The sequence below is a fragment of the Bos indicus genome, chromosome X (assembly GCF_029378745.1).
Source record: "Bos indicus isolate NIAB-ARS_2022 breed Sahiwal x Tharparkar chromosome X, NIAB-ARS_B.indTharparkar_mat_pri_1.0, whole genome shotgun sequence".
Lineage (NCBI taxonomy): Eukaryota > Metazoa > Chordata > Mammalia > Artiodactyla > Bovidae > Bos > Bos indicus.
The window spans coordinates 79977449-79994006 of record NC_091789.1 but is presented as its reverse complement, the minus strand read 5'-3'; the positions used below and the strand labels follow the sequence as shown (position 1 = coordinate 79994006).

General features: G+C 37.9%; 1 protein-coding gene across 1 annotated transcript in view; it reads right to left on the bottom strand.

Annotated features, from left to right (window-relative positions):
* Positions 1 to 6896: 6896 nt before the first annotated feature.
* Positions 6897 to 16558, bottom strand: part of LOC109554851 (fibronectin type III domain containing protein 3C1-like) — a 65448-nt gene continuing 55786 nt past the window's right edge. Inside the window, exons 25-26 of the mRNA XM_070785055.1 lie at positions 9153 to 9274; positions 6897 to 8685 (exon numbers count right to left, since the gene is read on the bottom strand). Coding sequence (XP_070641156.1) covers positions 8347 to 8685; positions 9153 to 9274 — 461 coding nt within the window. The 3' untranslated portion in view covers positions 6897 to 8346. The remainder of the gene's footprint in view (positions 8686 to 9152; positions 9275 to 16558) is intronic.

The window sequence follows — 16558 nt, the reverse complement described above, 5'->3', positions numbered from 1 at the left end:
TACCGCGCTGGCCCTTGCTCCGCGGGCGGACGTTCCCTCGCCTCCTCCCCTCCCGCGGAGGCTGAGGGCGGCCGGGCTTGCGGGCTTGCAGGGAATCCACGGCGCAGGAGGCTTGAAGAGACGCGGAAGCCTTCCCTGAAGAGCCCTTGCCCAACGCTTGGACGAGCGGATAAGTTCGCCTTCCCAGAGCTGTTCCCCGGAAAAGTGCACAATATGGCCACCCTTGACTTTTCTGGGGCCCCTCCTTACCTCCCCTGCCGCCACCCTGGCCCCTTAAGTCTCCCTGAAATGTCTGCAGACGCCCTGCCTCCACCTGCCTCTGTGGTGGGGCTGCCTGGTCAAATGCAGAAAACCCAGTTAAATTTGAATCAACGACGAACAAATTTTTAGCGTCCCCTATTTTTATTTGCCAAATCTGGCAACTCTAGCCTATAGCCTGCTCTCCACCCAGCAGGCATTTGGTCAGCTGTTCTCACACTCAAAGCCCTGTCATTTACTTTTTTTATTTAAAAAATTAATTTATTTTAATTGGAGGCTAATTACAACATTGTGGTGGTTTTTACCATACATCAACATCAATCGGCCATGGGTGCACGTGTCCCCCATCCTGAACCTCCGTCCCACCTCCCTCCCCACCCCATCTATCTGGGCTGTCCCAGAGCACCGGTTTTGAGTGCCCTGCTTCACGCATTGAACTTGCACTGGTCATTATTCTATATATGATAATATACATGTTTCAATGCTATTCTTTCAAATCATCCCACCCTCGCCTTTTCCCACAGAGTCCAAAAGTCTGTTCTTAATTTACATCTATGTCTCTTTTGCTGTCTCACATATAGGATCGTCGTTGCTGTCTTTCTAAATTCCACATATATGCGTTAATATACTGTATTGGTGTGTTTTTGTTCTGACTTACTTCGTGCTGTGTAATAGGCTCCAGTTTCATCTACCTCATTAGAACTGATTCAAATGCATTCTTTTTAATAAATGAATAATATTCTTTTTTTAAAATTTTTTGAAAACATATCTAATTTTTTTTGGCTTTATTTTTTTTTAAATTAAAAAAATTTTTTTTAGCTTTACAATATTGTATTGGTTTTGCCGTGCTGTGTATATGTACCACAGCTTTCTTATCCATTCATCTGCCGATGGACATCTGGGTTGCTTCCATGTCCTGGCTATTGTAAACAGTACTGCGATGAACATTGGGGTACTTGTGTCTCTTTCAGTTCTGGTTTCCTCGGTGTGTATGCCCAGCAGTGGGATTGCTGGGTCACATGGCAGTTCTATTTCCAATTTTTTTTTAAGGAATCTCCACACTGTTCTCCATAGTGGCTGTACTAGTTTTCATTCCCACCAACAGTGTAAGAGGGTTCCCTTTTCTTCACACCCTCTCCAGCATTTATTGTTTGTAGACTTTTTGATAGCAGCCATTCTGACCAGTGTGAGATGGTACCTCACTGTGGTTTTGATTTGCATTTCTCTGATAATGAGTGATGTTGAGCATCTTTTCATGTGTTTGTTAGCCATCTGTATGTCTTCTTTGGAGAAATGTCCGTTTAGTCCTTTGGCCCATTTTTTGATTGGGTCATTTATTTTTCTGGAATTGAGCTGCAGGAGCTGCTTGCATATTTTTGAGATTAATTGTTTGTCAGTTGCTTCGTTTGCTATTATTTTCTCCCATTCTGAAGGCTGTCTTTTCACTTTGTTTAGTTTCCTTCGTTGTGCAAAAGCTTTTTAAAAAAATTTTTAAATTTATTTATTTTTAATTTATTTATTTTGATTGGAGGCTAATTACTTTACAACATTGTAGTGGTTTTGCCATATAGAAATGCAAGAAATTTCTGTGTATTAATTTTATATCCTGCAACTTTACTGTAGTCATTGATTAGCTCTAGTAATTTTCTGGTGGTATCTTTAGAGTTTTCTATGTAGAGGATTATGTCATCTGCAATGCAGGCAGATTCTTTACTGTCTGAGCCACCAGGGAAGCCTGGTGATATAGCAAGGTTGTTTGTAAATAACATTTTGAGGTGTAATTTACATAACATAAAATTAACTCATTTTAAGCATACAGTTCAATGTTTTTTAAGGTTTATTTTATTGAAGTATAGCTGATTTACAATGTCGTGTTAGTTTCTGATGTGCATCAAAGTGATTCAGTTATATATATATATATATATATATATATATATATATATATATATTCTTTTTCATATTCTTTTCCATTATGGGTTTTCACAGGATATTGAATCTAGTTCCCTGTGCTATACAGTAAGACCTTGTTGCTTATCCATTCTATATATGAGACTTTGCATCAGCTAATCTCAAACTCTCAATCCATCCCTACCCCATCCAATTCAGTAATTTTTAATAAACTTACCAAGTTATCCAGTTATCACCTTAATACAATTTTGGAACAGTTCCATCACCCTAGTAAGATCTGTTGTGCCTGTTTATAGTTAACCCAGAAAGTGGGTTTTAATCTAAATTTGGCACATATATTAAAGGGGAAGCAGTGCATATCTGTGGGATGAATGTGAGAACCCCCAAGGGGCATGAACATATGCTTGAGTTGGTTGTTGACATCATCTGATTTCTACCAAGAACTACTTTTCATGAGCTTTTCTTTGCTCACATCTTGGGCAATTATGTGCTTTAAGAAGAAAGCCATCCACTGATGGGATCTCTTCACACTTCTATTTTCTCAGGTAGTGAGCAGTAAACAGTTCTTAGACAATCAAGTGGAGAAGGCGATGGCACCCCACTCCGGTACTCTTGCCTGGAGAGTCCCATGGACAGAGGAGCCTGATGGGCTGCAGCCCATGGGGTCGTGAAGAGTTGGACACGACTGAGCGACTTCACTTTCACTTTTCACTTTCATGCATTGGAGAAGGAAATGGCAACCCACTCCAGTGTTCTTGCCTGGAGAATCCCAGGGACGGGGGAGCCTGGTGGGCTGCTGCCTATCGGGTCGCAAAGAGTCGGACACGACTGAAGCGACTTAGCAGCAGCAGCAGCAGACAATCAAGAAGCAGTTATAGGCTTGCTGCATGGGTAAGAAAGTAGCTGAAATGTTATGGAGATTTTTGGTTTTTCAGTGGTATAGAAGAAGATAAAAATAGGCAAGGCAAATCTGGGGTCCCCTAAAGAATAGGGACTCCAGTGAATTGGACCCAAGATGGTACCTATTAGGTGCTACTGTTCTTCTTGACTCTGCCTAATTGCTATTTGTCTACCTCTATGTGGAATTATTGACTTAATCTGCTTGAGTTTAGTATACCAGCATTATAGCTGATGTATCAGGATAGACTCTTAGATGTGAAAAGAACTTTAAAGATCATCTACCTGTAAGTTTTATTTATTAATATTTTATACAATTGATGCCTATAGAAGGGAAAGGGTTTTCTTTTTTCCCTTTTTTAAATTCAATTATAGGGACTGCCCTGGTGGTCCAGTGGTTAAGACTTTGCCTTCCAATGGAGAGGGTGCAGGTTCGATCCTTGGTTAGGGAGCTAAGATACCACATGCCTTGTGGCCAAAACACCAAAACATAACACAGAAGCAGTGTTGTAACAAATTTAATAAAGACTTTAAAAATGGCCCACATCAAAAAACTTAAAAAAATTCAATTATAGTTCCACTGGATCACAAAGAGTCGGACATGACTGAAGTGACTTAGCATGCATACATAGTTGAATTACATTGTTGTGTTATTTACCACTGTACAACAAAGTGACTTAGTTATACACATACATATGCATTCTTTTTCATATTCTTTCCCATTGTGGTTTATCAGAGGACATTGAATATAGTTCCCTGTGCTATACAGTAGGACCTTGTTGTTCCATTCTTTAAAAAAAAATTAATTGGAGGATAATTGCTTTACAATGTTATATTGGTTTCTGCTATACAACAATGCAAATCAGCTATAAGTATACATATATCCCCTCCCTCTTGAGCCTTCCTCCCAACTCCCCATCCCACCCCTCTAGGTTGTCACAGAGTACCAAGCTGAGAACCCCGTTTTATACAGAATCTTCTTACTAGTTATCTGTTTTACACATGGTAGTGTATATATGTCAGTGCTGCCCTCTCAATTTATCCCACCCTCTCTTTCCCCCACTGTATCCACAAGTCCATTCTCTATGTCTGTGATTCTATTCCTGCCATGCAAATAAGTTAATCAGTACCATTATTCTCGATTCCATATATATGCATTAATATACAATATTTGTTTTTCTCTTTCTGACTTACTTCACTCTATAACAGGCTCTAGGTTCATCCACCTCAGTTCAACTGACTGAAATTCATTCCTTTTTATGGCTGAGTAATACTCCATTGTATATATGTATCATAACGTCTTTATCCATTCATCTGATGATGGACATCTAGGTTGCTTCCATGTCCTGGCTATTGTAAATAGTGATGCAATGAACATTGGGATCAACTCAGTTCAGTCGCTCAGTCATGTCCAACTCTTTGTGACCCCATGGACTGCAGCACACCAGGCTTCTCTGTCCATCACCAACTCCTGGAGCTTGCTTAAACTCATGTCCATCTACTTGGTGATGCCATCCAACCATCTCATCCTCTGTTGTCCCCTTCTCCTCCTGCCTTCAATCTTTCCCAGCATCAGGGTCTTTTCCAAGGAGTCAGTTCTTTGCATCAGATGGCCAAAGTATTAGAGTGTGTCAAAAAGACACATTGGGATGTATGTGTCTTTTTGAATTATGGTTTTCTCAGGGTGTATGCCAAGGAGTGGGATTGCTGGTCATATGGTAGCTTTACTCCTATTTTTATTTATTTTTTTTAAATTGGAGGAAAATTGCTTTACAATATTGTGTTGGTTTCTGCCATACATCAATATCCTAGTTTTTAAAGGAATCTCCATAGTGGTTTTATCAATTTACATTCCCACCAACAATGTAAGAGGGTTCCCTTTTCTCCACATCCTCTCCAGCATTTATTGTTTGTAGATATTTTGATGATGGTCATTCTGACCTGTGTGAGGTGATACCTCATTGTAGTTTTTATTTGTGTTTCTCTAATAATGAGTGATGCCGAGCATCTTTTCACGTGTTTATTAGCCATCAGCATGTCTTCTTTGGAGAAATATCTGTTTAGGTCTTCTGCCCTCTTTTTTATTAAGTTGTTCTTTTTTTATATTAAGCTGCATGAGCTGCTTGTGTATTTTGCAGATTAATCCATTGTCAGTTGCTTTATTTCCAAATATTTTATCCTATTCTGAGTATTGTCTTTTCACCTTGTTTATAGTTTCCTTTGCTGTACAAAAGCTTTTAAATTTAATTAGTTCTCATTTGTTTATTTTTGTTTTTATTTCCATTACTTTAGGAGGTAGGTTAAAGAGGATCTTGCTGCAATTTATGTTAAAGAGTGTTCTGCCTATGTTTTCCTCTAAGAGTTTTATAGTTTCTGGCTTTACATTTAAGTCTTTAATCCATTTGAGTTTATTTTTGTGGGTTTTCTTTAGGTCATAAAATTTGTTAGTAGCAGAGATGAGACTAAAACCTTATTCTTCTGATATTCAGAATATACAATGCCCTAGAATTAGAAAAAAGTCAGAAACAAGATTTATAAAACAATGTTGTAACAGCCAGTTAAAGACATCTAGATATATATGGAATCTAGAAAGATGATACTGATGAATCTATATGAAGGGCAGCAATGGAGATGCAGACAAAGAGAATAGAGTTGTGGACACAAGGTGGGAAGGAGAGGGTGGGAAGACTTGAGAGAGTAGCATTGAACAATATACATTACCACATGTAAAATTAGATATCCAGTGGGATTTTGCTGTATGACGCAAGGAGCCCAAGTCCGGTGCTCTGTGACAACCTTGATGGGTCAGGTGGGTGGGAGGTGGGAGGGAGGTTCAAGAGGGAGGGGACATATGTATACCTATGGCTGATTGATGTTGATATATGGCAGAAACCAACAGAATATTGTAAAGCAATTATCCTTCAATTAAAAATAAATTAAAAAAAAGACATCTTAAACTGGTTGTAATTTTTCTAGTTTCTTTGGGAGGAGATAAATATGTAATATCAAGGGGATAATTATTCCAAATAAACTTGTACAAGTCCCGTTTCAAAAATAGCAGGGGAATAATTTTGTTATTTTTATTGGTATTTAAAAATGTTTCCTATGATAGTAATACTTTAATAAGTGTAAATTTTAGGTTCTACATTAGTTTGATGAATGTAGGTATATGAAATATAAAAGCTGCAAAACATTTACTTTTAGCAGATTAAAGTGTATTCAGTTTAATTATCAATCTTACAAGGTATTTTAAATTGAGAGAATTTTCCATTTTCCATTAAAAGCAAATTACTATATAGGTAAGATTTTAAATACACCTTTAAATTATTTTCCACTAGGTAAATTTTAAGGAAATGTTTGCTTATAGGCAAAGAAAGACTGATAAGATATATTTTTTAAAATAGGCTTTAAAATATTATTTCCGTGGTGTATATAACAAGTTATTACATTAAAAATTTCATTTTTAGTATTCTTTAATGTTAAAATATGAAGGTAATATTCGTTTAGAATGTGGATTAATATGGTATCACAATTTACTTTTGAAGAAAACTGTTTTATGTTTTTCATATTTAAACAATACATCAAGCTCTAAATTGAACAGCAACCACCTAAATAAATTTTCTGTAACACACCACGTATCAGTGCAATTTCATTGGGTATGCCAAAATTAGCCCATGTGAAAATGGGCCAACTTATGATTTTCATTTTTGAAACACAAAGAGCAAACTGAAATAGAGATAATATTTAAACATTTTCAATAAAGGTAAGAAATATTCGAAGATCATGGCATCCGGTCCCATCACTTCATGGGAAATAGATGGGGAAACAGTGGAAACAGTGTCAGACTTTATTTTTCTGGGCTCCAAAATCACTGCAGATGGTGACTGCAGCCATGAAATTAAAAGACGCTTACTCCTTGGAAGGAAAGTTATGACCAACCTAGATAGCATATTGAAAAGCAGAGACATTACTTTGCCAACAAAGGTCCGTCTAGTCAAGGCTGTGGTTTTTCCTGTGGTCATGTATGGATGTAAGAGTTGGACTGTGAAGAAGGCTGAGTTCTGAAGAATTGATGCTTTTGAACTGTGGTATTGGAGAAGACTCTTGAGAGTCCCTTGGACTGCAAGGAGATCCAACCAGTCCATTCTGAAGGAGATCAGCCCTGGGATTTCTTTGGAAGGAATGATGCTAAAGCTGAAACTCTAGTACTTTGGCCACCTCATGCGAAGAGTTGACTCATTGGAAAAGACTCTGATGCTGGGAGGGATTGGGGGCAGGAGGAGAAGAGGACGACAGAGGATGAGATGGCTGGATGGCATCACTGACTCGATGGACGTGAGTCTGAATGAACTCTGGGAGTTGGTGATGGACAGGGAGGCCTGGCGTGCTGCGATTCATGGGGTCGCAAAGAGTCGGACACAACTGAGCGACTGAACTGAACTGAACTGAAGAAATATTCTTTAGAGAGGGTGACATCTCCTTTGCAAGATGGCCAAAACAGCTCCTGAAAGATTGTGAGAATAGAGAGAGATGCTTCATTTGTAACTAGAAATAAATATGAATGCATCAATTTTGAGAATAAATCATTTAAATATTCCATGTAAAACATGAATAATCATATGTATCATGTTTAATTATTCCAGTTACAGAATAATCGGCACTGAGTGTATTTGAAAGAGCTTAGAATGGTATAAAATGGCTTCCTACTTCCCTACTTCCACTCCCAAAGTGCTGTAAATTAGTACTTTCCCACTATCAAAGTAATTATCAGAGCACAAGCCAAACAGCTGAGTATGTTACCTTGAAAAAATTACAGTACAGTACATAAAGTTGGTAGATACTTTTTATTATTTCATATGAATGTAAGTTGACATGTAGAATTGATTTTTACCATTTTGTTCTGTATAAAATTTGGAAATGCTTTTATCCTCTCATAACTCTTAAAACTTTGCAAAATATTCATTTGAAAAATTAAGACAGGGAATAGTTTTCAAGAGAGGTTTTAGGTCATTTTACATAATAGTGGAGTGTTGCTAAAATTCTCAAATTTAAAATATACTTATTTTCTAAAAAAAACTCTTCTACTCTCACAATGAATTTCTTTTTTTTTTAAATTAAAAATGAATTTCTTGAAGGCAGTTCTTTTGATGTCAGATAAAAGTTCATAAGGATTTCTACCCAATAAAATTTACTTTTAAGAACTGAGATGCATCTAGCAATTTCTATATTTGATGTAATTTGTTTTAGAACTTCCTAAAAAAGTTGAAAATGTGTAAAAATAGATTAGTTGATAAGGAGGTACTGAATCATAGCAGCACATTGAATGGCAATTAGTGCAAATCCTATTACAAGGATTAGAACAAAGGTATCATCACTCATCTCTATCTTGGGTTTTTCATGTTTCCCTTCACTAGGGCTGCTTCCCTGCCTTCCTCTAACATCTTTACCAGGCCCCGGCTGTTGCTTATAGGTTGAGAAAAGAGCACTTGGGCTACATTGTCCCCAGAGCTCTTGTATCCCAGCAGAATTCTGACATTGACGTCCAGCGCAGACTTTGAAGTGGTAATGTGAATTTGTGAGAAAGTTGGAAAAGGAGAATGATGTGTTCGGTCCTTTGTAAATCTAAATGAAAAAGAGTCAAAATTAAAATTGTATTTTCTTACAAAAAAAAAAAAAAAAGGTTTTTGACAACAGGAAACATTGCATGAATATGTTCACAACAAAATAAAAGTTTACTGTTACAGTCTCTAATATCTTGAGATCCCAGTACTATTTAGGTGTAATTTTCTTCAATATAACAGATAACAAAGACTGTTAACTGTTAAACATTAAATTCCATTTGGTTTGAAATGGCTTGGCATGTGGTCAGTGGAATCTAAAAATAACTACATCCAATAATATTAAGTTAAATACATAAACAAATTGTTCCCAAGTATTATGTACATAAATATTTAGGACCAGATAGGATTTTTGGATAAGATTTAGTTACTTTCAACATCATAAAAGAATATTGTACTCTTTGACAAGAGCTCAGTCCCCAGCAGGATGTAAAACTATAAATTACAAAGACAAAATTTATAAGAATTTACCAGGTCAGTTCCACTTCCACTGATGACCTGAAGACTGTAAACTATGGAATCTCCATTTATTGGCTCCAAAGATTCCCATTTGACCTCACAAGTATTGTTATTCAAGTGGTGCAATTTAGGTGCTAGAAAAAGAGAATTTCAGCTTAGATGGTTCCACTTTGCCCAGGTGGTCTTGAAAACATTGAAATCTCTCATACAGTTTTATATGGTCAGTAAAAGGTAACCCATGTAAGATTAAGTGATATATATTTTTAGTTCTTATTGTAAAGACTTTTGCTGTATCACCAGCATCTTAATGCTTGTAATAAAATCTTTAAGCACTTAAAATTGTCAATTAATAAAAATATTTTATTTTCTAGTAATATCTTTTACAACTTTGGAAGTGACAAACAGATTTAAGGGATTAGATCTGATAGAGTGCCTTGAAGAACTATGGACGGAAGTTCGTAACATTGTACAGGAGAAAATGATCAAGACCATCCCCAAGAAAAAGAAAGGCAAAAAGGCAAAAAGGTTGTCTGAGGAGGCCTTACAAATAGCTGAGAAAAGAAGAGAAGCTAGGAATCAGCAAACTAAAATGGACTGGAATGGGTGAATTTAACTCAGATGACCATTATATCTACTATTGTGGGCAGGAATCCCTTAGAAGAAATGGAGTAGCCATCATGGTCAACAGAAGAGTCTGAAATGCAGTACTTGGATGCAATCTCAAAAACGACAGAATGATCTCTGTTTGTTTCCAAGGCAAACCATTCAATGTCATAGTGATCCAAGTCTATGCCTCAACCAGTAATGCTGAAGAAGCTGAAGTTGAACGGTTCTATGAAGACCTACAAGACCTTTTAGAACTAACACCCAAAAAAGATGTCCTTTTCATTATAGGGGACTGGAATGCAAAAGTAGGAAGTTAACAAACACCTGGAGTAACAGGCAAATTTGGCCTTGGAATACGGAATGAAGCAGGGCAAAGACTAATAGAGTTTTGCCAAGAAAATGCACTGGTCATAGCAAACACCCTCTTCCAACAACACAAGAGAAGACTCTACACATGGACATCACCAGATGGTCAACACCAAAATCAGACTGATTATATTCTTTGAAGCCAAAGATGGAGAAGCTCTATACAGTCAACAAAAACAAGACCAAGAGCTGACTGTGGCTCAGATCATGAACTCCTTATTGCCAAATTCAGACTTAAATTGAAGAAAGTAGGGAAAACTACTAGACCATTCAGGTATGACCTAAATCAAATCCCTTATGATTATAGAGTGGAAGTGAGAAATAGATTTAAGGGCCTAGATCTGATGGATAGAATGCCTGATGAACTATGGAATGAGGTTCATGACATTGTACAGGAGACAGGGATCAAGACCATCCCCATGGAAAAGAAATGCAAAAAACCAAAATGGCTGTCTGGGGAGGCCTTACAAATAGCTGTGAAAACAAGAGAAGCGAAAAGCAAAGGAGAAAAGGAAAGATATAAACATCTGAATGCCGAGTTCCAAAGAATAGCAAGAAGAGATAAGAAAGCCTTCTTCAGTGATCAATGCAAAGAAATAGAGGAAAACAACAGAATGGGAAAGACTAGAGATCTCTTCAAGAAAATCAGAGATACCAAAGGAACATTTCATGCAAAGATGGGCTTGATAAAGGACAGAAATGCTATGGACCTAACAGAAGCAGAAGATATTAAGAAGAGATGGCAAGAATACACAGAAGAACTGTACAAAAAAGATCTTCATGACCCAGATAATCACAATGGTGTGATCACTGACCTAGAGCCAGACATCCTGGAATGTGAAGTCAAGTGGGCCTTAGAAAGCATCACTACGAACAAAGCTAGTCCTGGAGGTGATGGAATTCCAGTTGAGCTATTTCAAATCCTGAAAGATGATGCTGTGAAAGTGCTGCACTCAATATGCCAGCAAATTTGGAAAACTCAGCAGTGGCCACAGAACTGGAAAAGGTCAGTTTTCATTCCAATCCCAAAGAAAGGCAATGCCAAAGAATGCTCAAACTACCACACAATTGCACTCATCTCACACGCTAGTAAAGTAATGCTCAAAATTCTCCAAGCCAGGCTTCAGCAATATGTGAACCGTGAACTTCCTTATGTTCAAGCTGGTGTTAGAAAAGGCAGAGGAACCAGAGATCAAATTGCCAGCATCTGCTGGATCATGGAAAAAGCAAGAGAGTTCCAGAAAAAACATATATTTCTGCTTTATTGACTATGCCAAAGCCTTTGACTGTGTGGATCACAATAAACTGTGGAAAATTCTGAAAGAGATGGGGATGCCAGACCACCTGATCTGCCTCTTGAGAAATTTGTATGCAGGTGAGGAAGCAACAGTTAGAACTGGACATGGAACAACAGACTGGTTCCAAATAGGAAAAGGAGTACGTCTAGGCTGAATATTGTCACCCTGTTTATTTAACTTATATGCAGAGTACATCATGATAAACGCTGGGCTGGAAGAAACACAAGCTGGAATCAAGATTGCCGGAAGAAATATCAATAACTTCAAATATGCAGATGACACCACCCTTATGGTAGAAAGTGAAGAGGAACTAAAAAGCCTCTTGATGAAAGTGAAAGTGGAGAGTGAAAAAGTTGGCTTAAAGCTCAACATTCAGAAAACAAAGATCATGGCATCCGGTCCCATCACTTTATGGGAAATAGATGGGGAAACAGTGGAAACAGTGTCAAACTTTATTTTTTCTGGGCTCCAAAATCACTGTAGATGATGACTGCAGCCATGAAATTAAAAGACGCTTACTCTTTGGAAGGAAAGTTATGACCAACCTAGATAGCATATTGCAAAGCAGAGACATTACTTTGCCAACAAAGGTTCGTCTAGTCAAGGCTATGGTTTTTCCTGTGGTCATGTATGGATGTGAGCGTTGGACTGTGATGAAGGCTGAGTGTTGAAGAATTGATGCTTTTGAACTGTTCTGTCGGAGAAGACTCTTGAGAGTCCCTTGGACTGCAAGGAGATCCAACCAGTCCATTCTGAAGGAGATGAGCCTTGGGATTTCTTTGGAAGGAATGATGCTAAAGCTGAAACTCTAGTACTTTGGCCACCTCATGCAAAGAATTGACTCATTGGAAAAGACTCTAATGCTGGGAAGGATTGGGGGCAAGAGGAGAAGGGGACGACAGAGGATAAGATGGCTGGATTGCATCACTGACTCGATGGACATGAGTCTGAGTGAACTCGAGGAGTTGGTGATGGACAGGGAGGCCTGGCGTGCTGTGATTCATGGGGTCGCAAAGAGTCAGACACGACTGAGCGACTGATCTGATCTGATTACCCTGCAAAAAAGAAAATCCCTATCTTTAAAGCAAACTTCATATATATTTCTTATACTTATATATATTTCTTATACTTTTTGTAATTTTTTAAAATATTGTTATTTTTGAGACTCTAACCTCTACTCTAGATTTTTAATCTTTGCTTTATGGTATTTGTTATCAATTTTGTACATTTAAGAATCCAACCTTCAGTAGCCATTTTTAGGAGTGTGATTACTGGCTTGATTACTCTCTTCCCCTTTTGACTCTCTTTATTCTCCCCCAGGCCACCTCTATCTCCTCCCTTCCCCTTCTCTTCTCTACCCAACTCTGTCAATCTCTGTGTGTGTTATGGGCTGTGGAGAACACTTAGGGAACAGAGTACTGCCTAGATCTATCTCTCTCCTTTTGATCACCCCCTTCTTCTCCTCCTGCTCACCTCTATCTCCTTCCTCCCTCTTCTCTTCTCTATGTAACTCCATGAACCTCTCTGAGGGTTCCAGACTGTGGAGAGTACATAGGGAATTGTTTACTGAGATAGGGAGGAGATAGCTAGATTGCTCTCTCCCCTTTTGATTCCCCATCTTCTCCTCCTGGTCACCTCTATATCCCTCCTCCCTCTTCTCTTCTTCATGTAACTCTGTGAACCTCTCTGGGTGTCCCTCACTGTGGATAATCTTTTCACCATTAACCTAGAAGTTTTATCATCAGTGCTGTATGGATGGAGAAGTCTTGAGGCTACTGTAATAAGAAGACTGCAAACTAGGGGCAGGAGGCTTAAGCCCCAAACCTGAGAACACCAGAGAACTCCTGACGCCAGGGAACATTAATTGATAAGAGATCATCCAAAAGCCTCCATACCTATGCTGAAAGCAAGCACCACCCAAGAGCCAACAAGTTCCAGAGAAAGACACACCACGCAAATTCTCCAGCAATGCAGGAACATACTCCTGAGTTTCAATATACAGGCTGCCCAAAGTCACACCAAAACCATAGACATCTCAAAACTCACTACTGGACACTTCATTGCACTCCAAGGAGAAGAAATCCAGTTCCACCCACCAGAACACCGATGCAAGCTTCCCTAACCAGGAAACATTGACAAACCACTCATCCAACCCCACCCACAGGGAGGAACCTCCACAATAAAGAGGAACCAGAAACTGCTAGAATACAGAAAGGCCACCCCAAACACAGCAATCTAAACAAGATGAAAAGGCAGAGAAATACCCAGCAGGCAAAGGAACATGATAAATGTCCACCAAACCAAACAAAAGAGGAGGAGATAGGGAATCCACCTGAAAAAGAATTCAGAATAATGATAGTAAAAATGATCAAAAATCTTGAAATCAGAATGGAGTTACAGATAAATAGCCTGGAGACAAGGATTGAGAAGATACAAGAAATGTTTAACAAGGACCTAGAAGAAATAAAAAAGAGTCAATATATAATGAATAATGCAATAAATGAGATCAAAAACAGTTTGGAGGGAACCAACAGTAGAATAACGGAGGCAGAAGATAGGATAAGTGAGGTAGAAGATAGATGGTAGAAATAAATGAAGCAGAGAGGAAAAAAGAATTAAAAGAAATGAGGACAACCTCAGGGACATCTGGGACAATGTGAAACTCCCCAACGTTTGAATCATAGGAGTCCCAGAAGAAGAAGACAACAAGAAAGGCCATGAGAAAATACTCGAGGAGATAATAGGTGAAAACTTGGCTAAAATGAGGAAGGAAATAGCCACCCAAGCCAAGAAACCCAGAGAGTCCCAAACAGGATAAACCCAAGGCGAAACACCCCAAGACACATATTAATCAAATTAACAAAGATCAAACACAAAGAACAAATATTACAAGCAGCAAGGGAAAAACAACAAATAACGCACAAGGGGATTCCCATAAGGATAACAGCTGATTTTTCAATAGAAACTCTTCAGGCCAGAAGGGAATGGCAAGACATACTTACTTTACCCAGCAAAGATCTCATTCAAATATGAAGGAGAAATCAAAAGCTTTACAGCAAGCAAAAGCTGAGAGAATTCAGCCCCACCAAACCAGCTCTCCAACAAATGCAAAAGAATCTTCTCTAGACAGGAAACACAGAAAGGGTATATAAACTTAAACCCAAAACAACAAAGGAAATGGCAATGGGATAATACTTATCAATAATTACCTTAAATGTAAATGGGTTGAATGCCCCAACCAAAAGACAAAGACTGGCTGAACAGATACAAAAACAAGACACCTATATATATTGTCTACAGGAGACCCACCTCAAAACAAGGGACACATACAGACTGAAAGTGAGGGGCTGGAAAAAGACATTTCACAGAAATGGAGACCAAAAAAAAAAAAAAAAGCAGGAGTAGCAATACTCATATCAGATAAAATAGACTTTAAGACAAAGGCTGTGAAAAGAGACAAAGAAGGACACTACATAATGATCAAAGGATCAGTCCAAGAAGAAGATACAACAATTATAAAATATATATGCACCTAACATAGGAGCACTGTAATATGTAAGGCAAATGCTAACAAATATGAAAGGGGAAGTAAACAATAACACAATAATAGTGGGAGACTTCACTACCCCACTCACATCTATGGATAGATCAACTAAACAGAAAATTAACAAGGAAACACAAACTTCAAATGACACAATGGATCAGTTAGACCTAATTGATATCCACAAGACATTTCACCCCAAAACAATGTATTTCACCTTTTTCTCAAGCGCACACGGAACCTTCTCCAGAATAGATCAGATCCTGGGCCATAAATCTAGCCTGGTAAATTCAAAAAAATTGAAATCATTCCAAGCATCTTTTCTGACCACAATGCAGTAAGATTAGATGTCAAATACAGGAAAAAAACTATTAAAAATCCCAACTATGGAGGCTAAACAACATGCTTCTGAATAAAAAAACAAGGTGGAAGAAATCAAAAAAGAAATCAAAGTAGGCATAGAAACGAATGAAAATGAAAACACAACAACCCCAAACTATGGAACACTGTAAAAGCAGTGCTAAGGGGAAGGTTCATAGCAATACAGGCTTACCTCAGAAACAAAAAAAAGTCAATAAATGACCTAACTCTACATCTAAAGCAACTAGAAAAGGAAGAAATGAATCCCAGGGTTAGTAGAAGGAAAGAAATCTTAAAAATTAGGGCCAAAATAAATGCAAAAGAAACAAAAGAGATCATAGCAAAAATCAACAAAGCCAAAAGCTCGTTCTTTGAGAAGATAAATAAAATTGACAAACTATTAGCCAGACTCATCAAGAAACAAGGGGAGAAGAATCAAATCAACAAAATTAGAAATGAAAATGGAGAAATCACAACAGACAACATGGAAATACAAAGGATCATAAGAGACTATTATCAGCAACTATATGCCAATAAAATGGACAACTTGGAAGAAATGGACAAATTCCAGAAAAGTACAACTTTCCAAAACTGAACCAGGAAGAAGTAGAAGACCGTAACAGACTTATCACAAGGATGGAAATTGAAACTGTAATCAGAAATCTTCCAGCAAACAAAAGCCCAGGACCAGACAGCTTCACAGCTGAATTCTACCAAAAATTTAGAGAAGAGCTAACACCTATCTTACTCAAACTCTTCCAGAAAATTGCAGAGGAAGGTAAACATCCAAATTCATTCTATGAGGCCATCATTACCCTAATACCAAAACCAGACGAAGATGCCACAAAAAAAGAAAACTACAGGCCAATATCACTGATGAACATAGATGCAAAAATCGTTAACAAAATTCTAGTAAATAGAATCCAACAACACATTGAAAAGATCATACATCATGACCAAGTGGGCTTTATCCCAGGAATGCAAAGATTCTTCAATATCTGCAAAACAATCAATGTAATACACCACATTAACAAATTGAAAGATAAAAACCATATGATTATCTCAATAGGTGCAGAGAAAGCCTTTGACAAAATTCAACATCCATTTATGATAAAAACCCTCCAGAAAGCAGAAACAGAAGGAACATGCCTCAACATAATAAAAGCTATATATGACAAACCCACAGCAAACATTATCCTCAATGGTGAAAAATTGAAAGCATTTCCCCTAAAGTCAGGAACAAGACA